The sequence below is a fragment of the Oryx dammah genome, unplaced genomic scaffold (assembly GCF_014754425.2).
Source record: "Oryx dammah isolate SB20612 unplaced genomic scaffold, SCBI_Odam_1.1 HiC_scaffold_18, whole genome shotgun sequence".
In the NCBI taxonomy this organism is placed as follows: Eukaryota; Metazoa; Chordata; class Mammalia; order Artiodactyla; family Bovidae; genus Oryx; species Oryx dammah.
This window is the reverse complement of record NW_024070202.1, coordinates 81,783,188-81,803,855: the sequence shown is the minus strand read 5'-3', so window position 1 is coordinate 81,803,855 and position 20,668 is coordinate 81,783,188. Positions and strand designations below refer to the sequence as shown.

Sequence of the window (20,668 nt, the reverse complement as noted above, 5' to 3'; positions counted from 1 at the left end):
CACCTAGAAACCCAACCAGTGGATCTTTTTAAACTCAAGAATCCTACCATTACATATATCTTCCTTTGTGAGCCAACCCATAGCAAGCATGTGACACAGGGTAAAAAGAATAAGATAAAATTAACAAAAGGCAAATCAAATTACAGTTCCTTGTAATGATCATTTCTCAATTAATTTTATTGGAGTATATTTAATTTACAATGTTGTGTTAGTTTCAAGTATACAACAAAGAATATCAGTTACACATATACATATATCCACTTTTTAAAATATTCTTTTCCTACATAGGCCATTACAGAGTGTTGAGTAGAATTCCCTGTGCTATACAGTAGGTCTTTATTAGTTATCTATTTTATACATGGTAGTGTGTATATGCAGAGAAGGCAATGGCACCCCACTCCAGTACTCTTGCCTGGAAAATCCCATGGACAGAGGAGCCTGGTGGGCTGCAGTCCATGGGGTCACACAGAGTCGGACACGACTGAAGCGACTTAGCAGCAGCAGTGTGTATATGTCAATCCCAGTCTCTCAATTTATCCCTCTCCTGTCTTACCCCCTGGTAATCATAAGTTTGTCTTCTACATCTGTAACTCTATTTCTGCTTTGTAGATAAGTTCATTTGTACCCTTTTAAAAAAATTCCACATATAAGTGATATCATATATTTGTCTTTCTCTGACTTACTTCACTCAGTATAACAATCTCTACGTCCATCCATGTTGCTGTAAATGGCATTATTTCTTTCTTTTTATAGCTGAGTAATATTCCATTATGTATATGTACCACATTTTCTTTATCCATTCCTATATTGGTGGGCATGTAGGTTGCTTCCATATCCTGGCTGTTGAACATTGGATTGCATGTGTGTTTTCAAATTGTGGTTTTTCTCCAAATATACGCCTAGGAATGGAACTGCTGATTCGTATGATACTCTGTTTTTAGTTTCTTAAAGAACTCCATACTGTTCTCCATGGTGGATGCACCAATTTACATTTCCAACAACAACATAGGATAGTTTCTTTTTCTCCACACCCTCTCCAGCATTTATCATTTGTAGATTTTTTTGAAATGATGGTCATTCTGACCAGTGTGAGGTGATACCTCATTATAGTTTTGATTTGCAATTAGTGATGTTGAGTCATTTCTCAACTATTTAGCAAACATCTACTATATGCAGGTTGCTGAGGGAAGGCTGGAAGATTAAGGAGGGGCAAGGATCTGACTGAAACCTGGTTCACTTCTGTTGGAAGCTATTTGGTAAAAGAGCCAACTGAGTGCACATTATTCTTTGTAGCACAGAGGACCCCATGAATGTCCCCTTATGGGAGTGCAGGGGAAAACAATTCATCCTAGCCACTGTGAGCACCAGCCCGACCTGGCAGAGCATCTGCTACTCAGCTCTGGTTCCCATACAGGAATGATAGTCACATGGCCAGACTTTCTGGATTATTTTTAAGAACAGTGGACAATGCATATTTTATGTTGACTCTCCTTATTTTTTTGAAAGTGAAAGTGAAGTCACTCAGTCATGTCTGACTGTTTGCGACCCCATTGACTGTAGCCTACCAGGCTCCTCCATCTATGGGATTTTCCAGGCAAGAATACTGGAGTGGATTGCCATTTCCTTCTCCAGGAGATCTTCCTGACCCAGGGATTGAACCCAGGTCTCCCGCATTGTAGGCAGGCACTTTACCGTCTGAGCCTTATTTTTTAATCTTGTCAACTCACTGAACTGAATTCAAACTTTTTAAAAGTTCTATTTTTGTATGTGTGGGAATGGGGCATCCTGGTCTTTATGTCCATGTACTGCCAGCTTCTACCTCTGAACTAGAAGTGAGGGTCCTCAACAGGGGTTATAATCAGTCTAGAAAGGTGGGCTGGAGCCAAAGTCATACTCCAATATGGGCTGAGCTGTATGATTTCATTCTCTGATGAATAGGAGCTATCATAATCCTTTTTAATTTTTAAGTTAGTGGTATAATCCCATCTATATTTTAGAAAATTAACTCTTGTGGCAGAGGGGCACTTGACACGTGGTCTGATAACATTTACTGAATTAATGAATGAGAGAAAGAAGGAACAGGGAAGGTAAGAGCTTAAGAGTTCAGTTAATAAGCTCTTTCAATGATCCAGACAAAAATGAAAATGGGGAGAAAGTAATACAGACAGAAACTATCTGGAGGGCAGAGTGACGCTTTTGTGGAGATTGTTAATGCTATTTACCAATTTTTTCTGACTCTCCCCCTCTCTAGGACTTGATAGTATAACACTTCCTGGTGCCCTTGCATTTAGCCACAAGTAGACGTGTGGCTACTGCTGGCCAAGAGTTGTGAGAGAAAGTGATGGGATGACTTCTGAATCAGAGCATTTAATTCCCACCCTAAAAAACTCTCTGTCCATCTCATATCATAGGCAGCGTTCAAGATAGTGACAGACCTATCAGCTGGGTACCTAAGTGACTATACTAAGCTAAGACCCTTCTGACAAACTTTATTATAGCACTAAAAGAAAAAAAAAATCTTTGTTGGGCTAGCCAATGAGTTTAGGGGCTGCTTGTTACCACAATATAACTAACTGTGCTGACTGCTATGTTTGTGTTCACCTCTTTTGTCCACATTGCATTAATGAAGTAAAAAGAGTATCACTTTACTTCCCATAGCAAGATCAACCAGCCTGGTAAAAATCCGTGAGACAACTGCAAAAACATTTATCCTTATATAGGAGATATGACCTCATTACATTTTAATTCCATTGATATTCCAGCATCTATTGCTTTCTATGGAATTTCCCAGGATTCTTTTTTTGATGACTCTTTTCTTCCAGTAGGATTATCATTAATGTAATTAATTATTTCACTAAAACTATTTGTTTTCTTCTTGTTTGTTACATATGAAACCATAAAGTAATATGAATTGAATGACTGATTTGCATATCAATACAAAATAACCAAATTACCCATGCAGTATATTAATGATCCTGCTAAAGAATTCTACTTGTAGAGATAAAGAAAATAAGAATGAGAAGAGTAGGCATCCCTGGTAGTCCAATGGCTAAGACTCCGAACTCCCAATGCAAGGGGCCCAGGTTTAATCCCTGGTCAGGGAACTGGTTCCCACATGCCACAACTAAAAAGATCCTGCTTGTCACAACTAAGACCCAGGGCAGCCAAATAAGTAAGTAAATAAAAATAAATATTAAAAAAAGAATGAGAAGAGTAATAACATTTGTGATGTAATCTGCTGCCGCTGCTGCTAAGTTGCTTCAGTCGTGTTCAACTCTGTGTGACCCCATAGACGGCAGCCCACCAGGCTCCTCCATCCCTGGGATTCTCTAGGCAAGAATACCGGAGTGGGTTGCCATTTCCTTCTCCAATGCATGAAAGTGAAAACTCAAAGTGCAGTCGCTCAGTCGTGTTGTGATGTAATATGAGGGACTTTTAAACAGTAAACATTTTGGTACACAATTAAAATCAACTGTTACTAGTTTCTTTTCTATGAATCTAGAATAGAATTGCAGATCTGACAAGGGCATATCTTTGATATCTGTCTCAAAATACAAAAATAGATGTAGCCTATTGAAAGTTTTATCATTTATTATGCGGGCCACACAAAGCTAGGATACATATGGCCCAGAATCATGTCTGAGTTTAGATTTCTTCATCTGTAACGTGAGGGGAGACATACGCTATTTCTTCTTTTCAAAAAATAAGCAAGAACCAATAAGGTAAGATCGATAAAGCCTTTTGGCAAACCAGAAGTTGTCGTAGAGGAACAAAACTGAATTGCCTGTTTATGGAGTTTAAAGTTCAGCCTAGATAAGGAAGATTTGTGGTGATTGGAGGGAAATTAAAAAGAGAACATAGTCAGATTCTTAAAAAGAAATCTCTTACTGTACAGCATAGGCTTCTAAAGGAATCAGCCACTGCATCTTTGTCACTTAACTTTTTTTAATCTGAACTGACAGACCACTGAAGAATAACTGTAGGGAATAATCCCCACACTGGCAGAGGGGATGGATTAAATCAACCATGAAAATAAGCACTGGCCCATGTGTCTATAGCCTAAAAGAAATTTGAGTGAACACAGTCCTGTGTTTAAGCCAGGCACAGTATCCATTGAACTGCCTGTAACATTGTCTCCTGCAAATGCCCATTTGAAGGGAAGGGCAAACATCGATGCTTTGAAAGGCAGGGTACATCTTACTTGCTCTGATAAGTTTAAAAAAATTATATTATTAGCCTAGAAATATAAAATGAGCACATGTGTTCCTTTCCCCCATATCCCTGGCTTCGTTTTTAGTAAGTATGGCTTCACTTCTACCCTAATAATTTTTTAATATACCCAGGAAAACCATGTTCAGTGAATGTTAGCTGTAATTTTAAACCACTTGCCCTCCAGCTAAAAAGTCTGAGAAGAAGTTATCAAAGATGTAAATAATTGTTTTCCATATCTAAGGAGGAAAAATAATGGGATTGAATGTTACATGAGCACTTCTATTTCACCCAATTGCGTTAAACAGATATGGTATTAAGAAGGAAAGGTGGCATATTCAGTGATGCACTCTTAATCTCAAACCTCTAAAAAAACAAAAACAAAAACAACCCCCTAGATTATCCATGTATTGAAGAATGAGCAGAGCAGAGAGAACTGACATCCAAGGAGATTCTGATGTTTCAACCAGATCGCTAATGTTTCAACCAAGCCTCTGCCAAACTCCATGAGAAAAGGAAACCAGTTCTTACGGGAGGGTTGGGATTCTCTGATGAATAAATCTGGTCTCCTCTGTTGAATAAACTGATTTCATATCAAGAGTGAATGTTTCCATATATAGTGTGATTCCCTGCAGGTTAGGGAAAAATCAATCAAGCAAAATCAAGGAACAGAATCTATACTCAAAATGCACACTCAACCCCTACAAGTTCTAATTTTATATGGTATTACCACCTGAAGAAGACTTGAAAATCTGATGGTAACAGGCAGGAGGGGGTTATTTAAATCTTTTTTTTTTTTTCCCTGAAGGAAGATCTTATGTTCACAAGTTTAATATTGACGGAGCTTCATTTTCTTGGCCCATGTTACATGCTCATTTGAAGAAAGAACATCCTCACCAGGTTCCTCAGAGCTAAAAATCCCTAACACTGATGCTTTTCCACTGACGGAGTGTCCTGTTAGGCCCCAGGTTATCCGACTTAGTAACAGAAAGGTCATTCTAGACTGTGGCTTTCCCAAGCAGCTTTTGTTTTGCTTGAAATTCATAGTTTCCTTTCTCTTTTATATCATACTCTCAAATTCTTCTAAATATTGTATCACTTCTATGGAACTGTGCTTTTTTTTCTAGACATATCTCTCTAGAGCTCTTTCTTTATGCTGCAGTCTCGACTGGGTATTATTAGAACTTCCAGCCATCTATCATAGTTAGGCTCCCTTGTATTATTTTTAGGGGAGGACACACACTGCTCTCTGCATCCTAAATCTTCCTCTTTCTTGGTTCACCTCCTTATTTTACTGAAGTATCTATTCAACTTCCTAAGAAAAAGTAAGTCAAGAGAGGATAAATCCTTGTAAGTTCTGATGTGGGCCTTCTTCCACACTTGCTGATAACAGTTTAACCAGCAATAGAATTCTTGGCTAGAGATCATTTTCTTTCAGAACTTAGAAGGCATTGCCCCACTGATTTTAGATTTTTAGGTGGTGATAGTGGTAATGCACCTGCCTGTCAATGCAGGAGTCACAAGAGGATCAGGTTCGACCCCTGGCTTGGGAAGATCCCCTGGAGAAGGAAACGGCAACCCACTCCAGTATTCTTGCCTGGTAAACCCTATGGACAGAGGACACTGGCAGGCTACAGTCCATAGCATCACAGAGTTGGACACGACTGAAGCAACTTAGCATGCGTGCAATGAGAAGTATGAGGCCTATTTGAGTTATGTCTCTTTTTAATATTCACTTATCTGTTTGTTTATTTTTTGCTGTATCAGGTATTAGTTGTAGCATGTAGGCTCTTCATTGCACCCTGTGGGCTTCTCTCTAGTTGTGGCACACGTGGGCTTAGTTGCTCAAGTGGGATGAGCAACTCATGTGGGATCTTAATTCCTCAGTCAGGGATCAAACCCACATTCCCTGCACTGGCAGGTGAATTCTTAACCACTGAACCACCAGGGAAGTCCCTGAGTTATGTCTCTTTGTACGTGGCCTTTTATTTATCTCTCTGAAATCGTATTTAGGATTTTAAAAAATCTTTATCTTTAGTGTTCTGCAATTCCATGGGGGAAGTATCAGTATCATGGGGGGTGTTTTTCCTTTCACCTTGGTTGGCACTCAGTAGGAACCTGGATGGACTTCCTAAGGACTTGGAAGAACCACTAAGAGCTCTGAGTACTGGGGTGAGACTGTGAACTTTCTGGTTTCTTCAAGGTGAATGAGAAGAGAAGGGTGAACCGTGGGGTGTCACATCCACATTAGAAATCCTAAGTCCTCCCCAGTTTTTTTCTATTTCATAATAGGAGATCCTTTCTGTTATTTTCCTGAGAGTTTAAGCCTCACTGGGGCCGTCCTGCAGGCAGAGATGTTGAGAGGTCAGCTGGTCCAGAGAAAGGACTTAGCAAACCTCTCTGGGGATTTAGGGAACTCCTCAGCCTCCCTGCCTGCCACATTGTTGGGCGGGTACAATCCCCTCGGGATGACCCATGCCACCACTTCACCCCTTCACTTTACAGTTGGAGCTTTCCCTCAGTTTTTCTATCCTCCCTATTCAGTGGGGCATCTAAAAGCTAATAATATGTCTCAGATTTAAGATACCCCAGCAAGAGTGCTCCCCAAAATATCAACAAAGGCAGTAATGAGTGGTGAATAGCTCTTACTATCTAAATAAGATACTAAAGAACACTGGAAAATTCCCAGTGTCTGTTTCTTTCCAACCAATGTTTTCTGTTTCCTTTTTTTTTTTTTTTTTTTTTGCTAATAGAAAGAACAAGTTCATTTTTCACAAAGCAATATTCTCAAAGTGATGGAGATGGATAAACAAGCTGCTCAGGTTGAAGGCCAAGTGAAGAGACTTCCCCTCCTGGATAGGCTGCCAGGAGCCCCAAGGCCAGTGGCTCCTGATCCCCTTGGCTGGGGGCTTTAGAATGCAGACTTCATCCTACCCACTGGAATCCACTTGTCTAACAAGCTCCCCAGGTGGTTCTGGTCCATAATTTGAGATAGAGTAGGTGAAAACATCTGACCTAAGGAAGAAGCTTGTGTGGTTCAGGCAAGACATGGAAATTAGTGGGGAGATTTTCATTGGAAGAATTTATCACTTTTTTCTCCCTGATGTCTCAAGAGATACTTAGATTGCTGCCTTAAATGCAAAGGAAGCAAATGACAGGTTACAGATATGTATGGCAATATTTAAGAGCTGATGACACTGCATATGAAATAGTTACACATCTTTGGGGCAGAACTGAGTTTGCTTGTTTGGGGCATAATTGCCAAAAAATAAAGGCAAATTTTCCAGAACATCTTCACCTTCTGCACTTTTTCAAAATCCCAAGTCCCCAACCCACTGTTTCCATCTACTTTGAAAAAACTTCTGTCTGCCAGTGCAGGCTGGGGATGCTCTTAATGAGGGTACCAGGAATAGTTCCTGACCTGCCTCCTTGCTTCAGCTACCTTAGATGTTATTACTTGGGGGGTTGCTGGGAGGGAAGATGTCCAATTTTACCAACTCAAATTCTTCTGGATGGGTTGTTCTAGATTTCACTTTTTTTCTTCTTCTAGGGATTTTTCTAAGCAGGAAAAATGAGCAGTAAATGCAGAATTAGGGAAGCAAAGGCTCCATACATCAGGGAGCACAGATTTCCTTTCCAGTGGCCCATGAGCCCACTGATTTGTACAACTGGGGCCAATCTGGGAGTCACTGTCCCCAGTTAAGGAAGAAAGCCATTTGGAGAACTCTTAGCTGCCACCTGATGATACTCTAGAGACAACACATCACAGAGTTCCATGGACAACATAAGAGGATGCCCTAGTCAGTTACTTTCCTTAAAACGCCACCAAGCTCCGCTGCCGCCCAGTGTCTAAGTGTAGAGGAAACATTCTTCCACCAGCAAAGCAAACTTGCGACATGAATCAAGGGTACTGTGGCCCTTCCCCACCTCCTGTCCACATATACCCCTCACCCCCTTTCCCTTGATTCCATGTCCCTGTTCTTATAATAACTCAAGGCTCACACTCAAATTAGCATCTTTATTCTCAAAATGCACATTTACATTTTAAGAATGTTTTGCCTGCAGCAGGACAGAGGTTCAACTATACACACTTCCCCAGGAGCTGAACGATTCATCCCTGAACCAATGCCTTCAAATGAGCCTCTGTAAACTGAGGACCTGTGCCCACCTCTTCTCAAGAGTGGTGTCATGGAGGGCATCCCTCAATGAGGGAATAGTTATCTTTGTTCCAGCCCTCAGCATCCTTGATACTGTTATGTTAAGAGGCTTTGGGAAGTGGCAGACTTAAGACTGAATCGTCCATAGCACCTGTCAGCTGAACTCAGGCAGGTCATTTAAACTTCTGAGCCAGGTTCCACAGTTTTAACATGGCAGTGATATCATCTATTCATAAGGTTGTCCTAAAAAGTTAAATTATCCATATTAAATGAAAGTGCTTTTCAAGCTAGGAAGCTCTGTCTTATTTTGAACCCAAATAGCCATCACTGTTCTCCACCAGCTCAGACTCTAGCTTTGACATTTCTAGAGGGGTGTCTTGGGTGCGCCCAGGACTGACCTCACAGTCCATGTTGAGAGCAATCCATTTTTCCCAGTACCAGCCTGTGCCTCTCCATCTTCAGTGGACTCAGCACTTCCCTCCCAAAGCTGGGGGGCATCCTACAGCCCTGCCTGTATCTCTCCCTCTGCTCTGCCAGGCATAGCCCTAGGGACTACACAGCCACACAGAGTAGAGAAGGATTGTTCTCCTCCCTTGTGGCGTCCCAGAGCAATGTGGCTTGGTCGTGTGCTAAGTCACTGCAGTTGTGTACATCTCTTTGTGACCCCATGGACTGTAGCCTACCAGGCTCCACTGTCCATGGGGATTCGCTGGGGCAAGAATACTGGAGCGGGTCGCCATGTCCTCTTCTCAGAGATTTTCCCAGCCCAGGGATCGAATCCGCATCTCTTGTGTCTCCTGCATTGGCAGTCGGGGTCTTTACCACTAGCACCATCCGGAAACCCCTTGCTTGGTCTCCAGGGTATATACATGGAGAAACAGCTATTTATTATTGCTGTTGTTATTGTTGTAGTAGTAGTAGAATAAACATAGCATAAAATCTGCCACTTTAACCATCTTAAAGTGTACAATTCAGTAGCATTAAACACATTCATCATGTTGTCTAGCCCTCAGTGCTATCTCATTCTAGAACTTTCTCATCACCCCCAGCCAGAACCCCATTCCCAGGAGCAGCTACTCTCCAGTCCTGCCCCTCCTCACCCCTGGCAACCACTAACCTGCTTTCTGCCTCTGTGGATTTGCCCATTCTGCACATTCCATATAAATGCAACTATAGAGTATATGGTCCTTGGCATCTGGCTTCTTGCCCTCAGCAAGTTCAAGGTTACCCTTTGCTCTTTCTTTTCATAGGACTAGGCTTGCACCAGAGGACTGTACCCAGAATGGGCTTGAACAGCCATTCAGTTCAGTTCAGTTCAGTTCAGTCCAGTCGCTCAGTCGTATCTGACTCTTTGCAACCCCTTGAATCACAGCATGCCAAGCCTCCCTGTCCATCACCATCTCCCGGAGTTTATCCAAACTCATGTCCATTGAGTTGGTGATGCCATCTAACCATCTCATCCTCTGTCATCCCCTTCTCCTCCTGCCTTCAATCTTTCCCAACATCAGGGTCTTTTCAAATGAGCCAGCTCTTTGCATGAGGTGGCCAAAGTATTGGAGTTTCAGCTTTAACATCAGTCCTTCCAATGAATACCCAGAACTGATTCCCCTTAGGATGGACTGGTTGGATGTCCTTGCAATCCAAAGGACTCTCAAGAGTCTTCTCCAACACCACAGTTCAAAAGCATCAATTCTTTGGTGCTCAGCCCTCTTTAGAGTCCAACTCTCACATCCATACAGGACCACTGGAAAAACCATAGCCATGACTAGATGGATCTTTGTTGACAAAGTAATGTCTCTGCTTTTTAATATGCTGTCTAGGTTGGTCATAACTCTCCTTCCACGGAGTAAGTGTCTTTTAATTTCATGGCTGCAATCACCATCTGCAGTGATTTTGGAGCGCCAAAAAATAAAGTCTGACACTGTTTCCACTGTTTCCCCATCTTTTTCCCATGAAGTGATGGGACCAGATGCCATGATCTTCGTTTTCTGAATGTTGAGCTTTAAGCCAACTTTTCCCCTCTCCTCTTTCACTTTCATCAAGAGGCTTTTTAGTTCCTCTTCACTTTCTGCCATAAGGGTGGTGTCATCTGCATATCTGAGGTTATTGATATTTCTCCCAGCAAGCTTGATTCCAGTTTGTGCTTCTTCCAGCCCAGCATTTCTCATGATGTACTCTGCATATAAGTTAAATAAGCAGGGTGACAATATACAGCCTTGACGGACTCCTTTTCCTATTTGGAACCAGTCTGTTGTTCCATGTCCAGTTCTAACTGTTGCTTCCTGACCTGCATACAGGTTTCTCAAGAGGCAGGTCAGGTGGTCTGGTATTCCCATCTCTTTCAGAATTTTCCACAGTTTATTGTGATCCACACAGTCAAAGGCTTCGGCATAGTCAATAAAGCAGAAATAGATGTTTCTCTGGAACTCTCTTGCTTTTTTGAACAGCCATTACCATCACACTTTTGCAGGATTCCTGGTCTCTTGCAGGAGATAAATCCTTCCTGCTTCCTTCCTCCTTAGCAACAGTCCTTTCACCTCTAAAAACATATTGCTATGAGGTGACTCAGGTCCCAGCCAGGCTGGGAGCTTGTAACCCTTCCCAGCAGATTCTCAAACCCAAGCCTCCAGATGGCCAACCATGCCCAAAGATCCCTTAACTTGATAGTCCCAGAAAATGCTGACACTGAGCCCCCAAATAGAATGATTATAATAGTCTGAGTTGCACTTTGTGTTAACAAAGGTGAGCACGTTGCTAAGAATCACATCACCTTTAGCGTTTAAGTCCCGTTACATTTTCAGTGAATCCCAAGGTGTTTGAGTACCTTGCAAAGTACAAGAGACATTTGTATTTCTCCCGAATCACTCATGGCCGTGCTAATGGGCAGAATTTCCTTTCCATTTCCCTGCCTCAGAAGTAATTGTATGTAAAGCCCATCCAGGATAGTTCTGTTGCCTCTGTGGTATAGCTTTTTTTTATGTGCGTGGTTTCCTGAGAACATCTTTATCAAAGATCCTAAAAAAGACATTTTTTAAAAATAATTTACAGTTGATACATAGTAACTGAACAAATAGAGAGATGCAAGCTTCTAGACTTCTTTGTCTTATTAAATTATTTATTTGGGAAGTTCTGACCCACTGGTCTTATCTTACTGCTTCCTTCTCTCTAGAAAACTCAAAATTTGATAGAATTTTTTTTTTTATCTGCACCACCAGGCTTTCAAGATCTTAGTTCCTCAACCAGGGATTGAACCCACACCCTCGGCAGTGAGAGGGCAAAATTCTAACCTCTGGACCACCAGGGGATTTCTTGATGGAATTTTGTTTTGTGTTTTGTTTTCAAAATAGTAAGTTTTTAAAATTTAAAACGTCCTAATATAAATTTTTGTGCATCTCTTTAAGTTCTTCCATATCTACTGTTACTGTAGTTAAATTTTACATTTAACTTTGGCCCATGGAGTGTATAGTAACCAGACATAGAGGAGATAATCATTAAAGGACATAAATATCAGGGAAGAAAGTAAAATCTTTAAATTGCTATGCATAGAACCAAAGCATAGAATCACCCAACAATCACCATTTTATCTGCAAACATTCTCTTTATTTTCCTAACTTATGTCTGTACCTGTGTGCTTTACACAATGAGCCATTTAGAGGCTCCATATTTTAGTATTTCTTTGCTTTTTTTTTTCATATCATTGTGTATGTGCCTTTGGCATTTTTCAGACCAGAATGACATTCTTGTACAGCCCCCTCATGATTTCCTTTGTGTCCAGTACATACCTGAACATAGTTTACTGCCCATCATTCCTGGCTTGCAGATGCCAAATTAGTTGATGTAACTCAAAGAGGTTTAGTTTAGGTTAATGCCTTTCCAGGGAGGGAGCAGGTTACAGGGAAGAAATAGCCAAGCAACATGAACTCACCAACATCAAGAAGCAAAGACACATTTGGGACCCACTTCTCATTAGTAGGTTAGGGTCCGCTGCACCCACCTGTCTGCCAATATCTATCTGCCAATATTTCCCAGTCTTTCCTGTTTTCAAACACTGATTTAGATAAATGATTTTCTAACCAAAATGAAACAGTATGGTATTTAAGTCAACCATGAAAATAAGCACTGACATATATACCCCCTACCCTGAAAGAAATCTGGACAGGCTTGATTTGAATCTGGCAGGGGGCCAGATGCAATCAGGTTTCCAAAGTCTCTAACTCCACAAAAGGAGAGATCTAGCCCCCTCCGGATTACAGAAGATCCCAGGGGTCATAACTGAGCTGGGCTCTCTGGTCTTCGATAAAACGTGGCTTTGTAGAATAGGAGCAAGGAGAGGGGGAATCGGCAAAATCAGATCATTCTTTTAAAGTTCTTATAACTGGGGTTTTTTTTTTAATATGGACTTTCGTTTTTAGAGCAGATTTAGATTCAGAGCAAAATTGAGCAGAAAATTCAGAGTTCCCCTTGACTGGGTATTTTCCAGCCCTCTCTCAGAGATGTTGTCTCTCCCAGTAGAGTCCCAGAGCACTCTGCATTTACATCACAGGCAGGACAGACACTGGTCTGAGTGTTTGAACAGACCTAGAGTAACTCACTGACCCAGGGGGACATTTGTCATCCCCACCAGTCCAACATGGAAGCTCTCCGTGTACCTGAGAGCAAAAAAAAAAAAAGGTATTTGATGCCCCTGGGAAACAGCAAACTATCATTTCATCAGTATAGCTATGGCTTGCTTTAAACAAACCTGATTACATTTAAAATGTGACTTATACCAGAGGTGAATTGGGAATGATCCACATTTCCACCACGTTCAAAGTCAGGCTTCCACCACTCTAAGGTCTAAAATCATCGAAGCTTCTGTTCCAGGCAGTTCATTCTCCACTTTGTCCTTCAGAAACATCACCTAAGCCATGCTGTCATCTGGGTGTCTTCCTGCCCAGAATAGCCTCCCCTCCAGGTGTAGAACTCACTCTCTTGAGCCCTCTCTGCCCTCATTCCACATCCCCCAGGAACACTGCCTTAGCCTCTCTAGCCCACAAAGGAGCCACTCTCCTCATTCTCCTGGCCCTTTTGGTCAATTTTCACACTGTTGACCGTTTAGACAACCAGTTGATTTATATCAAGCACTTACCATTAGCAGGATTATAACAGGCTCCCCAAGCCTGATCATTTCTTATAAGTTCCTCTTACCTCCACAAATCCACTATAAATGGCTAAAAGGCAGGACTATGTCCCCTTGTTAAATCCTACCTATTATCAGAACAGCACTGGTACCTAGCTGTTTATATTTTACAAAACGATTCTTAACTTTACAAAAATAGTCATTAGTTGACTTCTTTACAGAGAAATTTCTTAAAAGATGTGCTCAACGTAGGGTCCCATGTACATATATTTTTCAAGACCATCATTGTCATATGAAGGTGGGTATATGATGTCACTTTATAGAGCCACTATATATTTTTTAATAAGTTTTTTTTTTTAATTGGAACTAGTTTAATGTTGCAAACAGCAGTTACTACCTTTGGGAATCTTGATGAATTGTAAGGGGGGGAGGAATGGAATAGCATAGAAGCCAAGGCCTATGGTTTCCTTACATTTATTTGTAGGCTTATGGGAAAGCTTTTAGACTGATATTCAGGCAAAGAAGAAAGTGAACTTGTAGCAATAATTTTCTCTAGACCATTCTTCAGCCAAACTGATTTCCTGCTGGAGAAATTGTTCAGGGCTAGATGGGCATATGAAAACAAAGTTAGTGAGCTCAATGTTAAGATAGTTTATCTTACCAACTCTTACTTTTCACAGAATAAGAAAATCTGGAAAGATGATTTCTTTCTCTCAGTTCCTGGCCTGTCCTTGAGGTCCCAATGTGACTAGTCACCATCGTTCACAGCTGACTGTACCCCTTCTGATATGGGGGCTCTGTGGGGCTCCCAAGGTGGCTCAACGGTAAAGAATCTGCCTGCCAATGCAGGAGACTCAGTAGACATGACTTCAATCCCTGGGTCAGGAAGATCCCCTGGAGAAGGAAATGGCAACCCACTCTAGGATTCTTGCCTGGGAAATCCCATGGACAGAGGGGCCTGGCAGGCTACAGTCCATGGGATTGCAAAAAGTCAGACATGACTTAGTGACTAAGTACACATGCACGTCTTTTTAACGAGCAGGCAAAAAGTTCAGACTGAGACTTTTGATTCTGCAAAACTGAGATGCATGTACTATCTTCAAATTAAAAAAAAAAACAACACTGTAGAAAACAAAATTCATATATCTAAGCAAGTTGGCAGAGGTCTGATGCAAGTGGAAATTACACCATGAGTGGCACTGATGATGAAAAGGAGATTGCACACACTTTAGCTTTCTGTGCTTAACTCCATTCAAGCATTTGCCAAAAAGATTTAAACGAGTTGACCTTTAAAAATCTAAATCAGGCCTTGAAAGTCTAAGTGTCTTTCCCAAACAGGATGGAAAGGAAGAGAGGGAGAAATTACTCAAAAATTACCTCTGTTCCTAGTCCATCCCCTTGGTTTACACCTGCTCTATCCCTTAGAATGTAATGTCTGGTGTGTTACACTCTGGTCCTCCCTAAATTTTAAAATTTCCCCAAGAACTGACTCTCGTACTCCCAGTGCCCCACAACCCTCTAAGAAAGACATCAAGGAGTTGCAGGGCATGAGGGTTAACATTCCCTAAAGGAGAGCCTTCTCAGCTCGCTGGGGACCGGTTGTCAAATCCACAGCCAGCGGTGTGGTGGTGTATTTTCAACTCTACGTGTACGTTTCAGGTTCACGTGTGCGTTTCAACTCCACGTTCGCTCTCTCTCCTTGCAGCTACCTCATCCCTGAACTCCCAACTCCAGCAACTCCAGCAGCTTCAGCAACTCCAGCAGCAGCAGCCGCCACCGCCCCCGGCTCCGCCGGGCAGCCAGCACCCGCAGCCCGCCCCGCAGGCGCCCCCGCAGCCCCAGCAGCAGCCGCCCCAGCCAGCCCCGCCGTCCCAGCAGCCGCAGCCCGCCTCCCAGCCACTGCCTGCTCCGCCCGCGCAGCCCCCGCAGCCTCCAGCCCACCCTCACCCCCAGAGCCAGAACCAACCGTCTCCGACTCAGCAGAGCGCCAGCCCCCCTCAGAAAGCCAGCCAGTCTCCGGGACACGGCCTCCCGTCGCCGCTCACGCCACCCAATCCTCTGCAGGTACGCCCCCGCCCCGTCCCGCCCACGCACAGGGGACCCGGCTGCCGTGTGGCGCGCCCTCCCTGGAGGCAGAGGGCCCGCCAGACTTAGCACCCACTTGTGCAGCGTCTAATTCAAATTGATCGTTTAGACGGAGGGAAGAGGGAACAGATAGCAGGCAACTGGGGATGCATGTAAACGAAACAGATAGAAACCCATTGATGTTGCCTCCGAAGGATAAATGTTATCTGTTTCCTCCGGTGAGAGGCCGGCACGGTAAGTGCACTTGTAGCCTGTAATAACTCCACTTTATGATACTTTTTGAAGGCAGCAAAGATAGCATCCAATTAAAATTATTACTAGCAGAGTTTTGTAGCCCCGTGGAGAACTACATCTCCTGTCCATGAGGCATGGTGGTTATTTCTCTATATTATGAATACAGTAGCGTCTTACTTTAAGTACTTCAGTGCTCTTTTGTTTCTATTTTCCCAAAGATTCTCTGGGGTTAGGAGGGTAAAGAAATTTAGCCCCAGTCTTATGTCCCAGATTCCAACCATTACTCCATTGACTAACAAGTGCTCTAAATTCACACCAAAACCCTCAACAAGTATGCATCTTTATAAAATAATTAAAGCTTCTCTATATTGACCTTATTGCTGTGAAGCTGAGAGCATCCAAAATAGAATTTCAGGCTAATCATGAAAGCTCATCTCTATCTACTATCATTGAGGAGCAATGAACAGGAGCATTCAGGAATATATAACTCTAATGGTTCAGAAACTCATTCTTAACTTAGATGCCTTTAAAATAAACTAGCTTCAAAAGATAACGACTCTGATGTCAACACATCAGATCCAGAAAGTAAAAGCTCAGTTTGGGACTTAAAAAAAATAAGGATTTTTTTTTTTTCCCCCAATGAGATTTCGGATGGTTTAGTACATGTGTAGTGTAGTCACAAATTCCCACAGAGTGGAAAGCCTATACTTACTTCAAACACCAACTCACCTCCCTTCTCGAGGGTCCTTGACTCACAGTCAGTCAGTCTAGCCCAGCCCTTCCAGAGGACCACAAAAGTGATGTTATCCTTAGGTCCTAAATAGCTAAACACGCAGAATTAAAATAGGTTGGCCCACAAACAGAAAGGCGAGTAGATTAGAGAGTATTTTAGAACTGATTTAATTTGTGGTCCTGTTTCTATGAGCTTGGTTTCTCAGTGGTGGCTCAGAGTTTTCTTGGAAATGGAAACATTTGGGTGAGATAAGTAATTGTGTCTTCCTTGGCACTTGGGTCATGGCTACCTAAAAATTTGAACAGTTTTCCCCAGTTGAGTTTGAAGGTGTATTTTTAAAATATTACAAGTATGAAACAACATAATACCTTTGACATAAGTTAGATTGAAATGAACACAGGCTAAAAAAGTCTTGATTGTACACTTGACATCTATGGGATGTCATATATGTATATAAGTACATCTAATCAGATTTACCAGACACATGACTAGAGCATATTTTCAACATTTGGAATTCAACAGTGGTTATTCAAAAAAATGGGTTTAATGTATTTTAAAGAGCAGTTAAATTAGATATACCTCAGCACCAAGTGATTAAACACTCCCTTGATCTAAACCATCAAAGTAGATGAATTACCAAAGAAACCATGTGTCCTGCTCTGAGAAATGAGATTGCTAAGCCCTGCCCCCTGTTGTTCAACTTAATCCAGTATTCTATAGAGTTGAGTAAAAGCTTTGAGTTCTGTGGACATCAGTCTTCTCAGAACACTGTCAACATTGTATAAATCTCTATCAGCCAGTAAAAAACAAGTGTAGACAACCCACTTGAATGGCTGTTGACAGGGCTTTAGAAGAGGTGACCACTCAGCCTCCTGAAAACTAATTCTGTGAGAATTTCCAGATGTTCTCCTAAAGGTTTCCCATGGAAATCTGAGAGGTATTTCATTTTGTGTTTTTGCAACAAATGAAGGCTCAAAATCACATTTATTTCTTTATAACTCTGAGAAACTATTCTACTTTTCACTGTTGAAGTTTTAATTTATAAGCTTACTAAGTACATTGATGAGATAATACTCTATCTTCTTATGGCTCTAATGAATGACCACTGAAGGAGTGATTTGGTGAAATTTTAAGATATTATTGAGCAGATAGAGAACTAATTTTGAAAAGTCCACAACTGTAGGAATAAAATGATTTTTTCCTTTCACTGTAGGCATGTGTAAAGGAAATAAAGAATTCTGTGGTTTTGAAATAGTATATTTTTCGCTACTTTAGCTGAAGGGTTTTTGAGTTTGTTGAACATGTTATGTTTGAACTTTTGAAAAAGAAAACTATTTAAGAGGATATGAAAGATATTTAACCCTCAAAGGTAATGATCTTTACAAACTAGAATAAAATATTTTTGTTTGAAGGTTATTAAGAGAATAATGATCAACTAAGTTCATATATGACAGCTTAAATTCTATTTTACAATTATCTATTTTCATGTGGGCTTTGCCTTTTTACATTGTTCAAAACCTGTCAGAGAGATATTAGTTTAAAATATGCAACCTAGGTTGTTAGAAAGGATAATAATCATTTCTAAAACTGTACAGATACTATCATATCTTCAGAAAAAATAAAGTACCTTATGTAGGTCATATCTTCAGAAAAAATAAAGTACCTTATGTAGGTATATTTGGTGAGGTTTTTCCTTGAGATGAAAAAAAATAATAGTGCTGACAGGTAGTAACACTCTAGGCTAAAGTTCTCCAAATAGTTCTGGTCAGGTTTTTGTCTAATACTGAATTTTTTTTTTTTTCATTCTTTTACTCAATTCCATGAAGTGAATTGCATATCCAAAACCAGGTTGTTGTTATAAGACAGATAAGAGTCTAAAGTATTGTCACCTCAGAGAACTAATTTTGATGGCTTAGAGTTATAGGGGGGCTGGTGGTCCAGCATGGATATCAGAAGCTGGCCTCTGGAAGCCTGTGTTTAAACTCTTCATGGGATTTAAGGTCTGCTCACCCAGTTTCATTCTCGGGAGGGAGAAGTTCTGAACAGGATTATAAGTGCAAAGATTTAGGGGCCAGGCAGTCAGTAAAAATAAGTAAAGCAGACTTGACTATAAGGGCTTCCCTTGTGGCTCAGTTGGTAAAGAATCTCCCTGCAATACGGGAGACCTGGGTTTGATCCCTGGGTTGGGAAGATCCTCTGGAGAAGGGAAAGGTTACCCACTCCAGTATTCTGGCCTGGAGAATTCCATGGACTATAGTCTGTGGGGTCACAAAAATATCAGAAGATATCCACAAAGATGGATATCAGAAGCTGGCCCCTGGAAGCCTGTCTTTAAACTCTTCGTGGGATTTAAGGTCTGCTCACCCATGACTTCATTCTCTGGAGGGAGAAGTTCTGAACAGGATTTTAAGTGCAAAGATTTAGGGGGCCAGGCAGTCAGCATAAACAAGTAAAGCAGACTTGAATATAAAATCCAAGTGAAATTTTGGAAAAGGTGTATGGGACAAATGTGAGTTGAATTTAACCCTTAGGTTTCAGATAGATAACAATCCACGCTCTTTATTTTTGTCCTAACCCACCTGCCACAGGCTGCACGAGAATCTAAAACTAGAAATGTAGTGTGTGTGTTGAGTGGGAACAGATCAGAAACATATATGGAAGCAATCTTTGGGGGAAAAAGATATGGTCTAATCATTCCTGGGTAGAAAGAACAATATACAGTTTTAATTTCAGTGTATGATATTTATCTGAATAAAAACCCCATAAGCCTAAGAATGACAAAATACATCCTTTCTGTGACCTTTGAGATGACTTTTCTTGACTGTTCCTTGGGAGTTTTTAACTTTCACTAAAGAAAATACAAACATTGTGTAAAAGTCTAGTCTAGTCTACCTGAGTGATCTGGAGATGATCTGGGCATGGTTGGAGCCTAGTCATGGTGACACAGGAAGCGGAAGCTTATTCTAATTCTGACTCTGCTTCCAACTAATTCACAACTTGGGACAAGTTCTTTGGGCTTTGTTTTCTTTGTTTGTTAATTGTGTGGTATATATCATTTGTCAGATCCTTTTTGGGTCTTTGAGTCTATAATCCAAATGTTGGTAGGCCTGTAGAATTTTACTGGATACTCAATGTTCCTGAAGATTCTCTGAGTATTCTTCAAGGTCAGGTTAATTTCTTCCCACTCAGCTGGGTGGCAGAGTAGAAAGAGAGTGAAGACAAGCCTAAGTGGGATAATGATAGCAGAAGCAGATTTTCTCTTAGCCTGAGAGTCAAAGTTAAAGTCAGGTTTTCATCCTCAGAGAGTCAGTGCCGTAAACTCTAGGCCCCAGATTGCTTTTTCACACCTATACATTAGAGAGGCTTAAGAAACCAAATGGTGCTTTTAACCTTGGCCTTTTGCATACCGTCTTGCATGGCAGGAAGCAGGATCATCTTTTTCTCTTGTTGTATTGCACATTTTAATGAAAACAAAACAAAACACAGAGAGAGAGAGAAATCAGTGGAAGCAATTAGGGGAGAGAAAACTATATGCTTGTAGGAGGAATGAGGAGCACAGTCGCCTCTCAGAGGTGAAGTCACTCGAGAAATACCAAAAATTGTCCTCTACCACGTGCGTTTCTTCATGTAAAGGTCTTGGTACCACTCAGGCATCAGCGGTAAACCTGCATTCAAATTCCACCTCTGCTATAGCGCAGGCTCAGCCTCTTGATCTTCTCATATAGGATGTTTTCCCCCTAGCAAAGTTTCAGTACTACTTTCCAGAGTGATAGAAAGAATGATGTATTACCACTTTTTAAAACAAAGAGCCCAAGCCCTTGAGAAGGAGTTAGACCCACATGATCTCCGTGCTTTTAAAGCAAATAATCTGCAATCATGTCTCCTTCCTATAAAACAGACCCAGTGCTTGGGGCCAACCCCCTCTCTTCCCAGTAGTTAGTCTTAATTTAACACAGTATTAGTCAAAGCTGGGTGGGTCTAAGTTTTTTCATCTATAAGTGGAGGGGGGAAACGTAAATACTTTCTGAACTCTTTCCCCTCTATTTGGAATTTTAGGTTACAAACCTCTAAAACTCACCTTGGGTGACCTATGCAGGTGCAGGGGGAAAAAACTCTTTTTCCCTCTACTCA

At 41.4% G+C, this 20,668-nt stretch overlaps 1 protein-coding gene across 1 annotated transcript in view; it reads left to right on the top strand.

The window, feature by feature from the left end:
- POU6F2 (POU class 6 homeobox 2) overlaps window positions 1-20,668 on the top strand; it is a 498,528-nt gene that overhangs the window by 356,633 nt on the left and 121,227 nt on the right. The window contains exon 5 of the mRNA XM_040259501.1: window positions 15,191-15,549. Within this exon, the coding sequence (XP_040115435.1) occupies window positions 15,191-15,549 (359 nt within the window). The remainder of the gene's footprint in view (window positions 1-15,190; window positions 15,550-20,668) is intronic.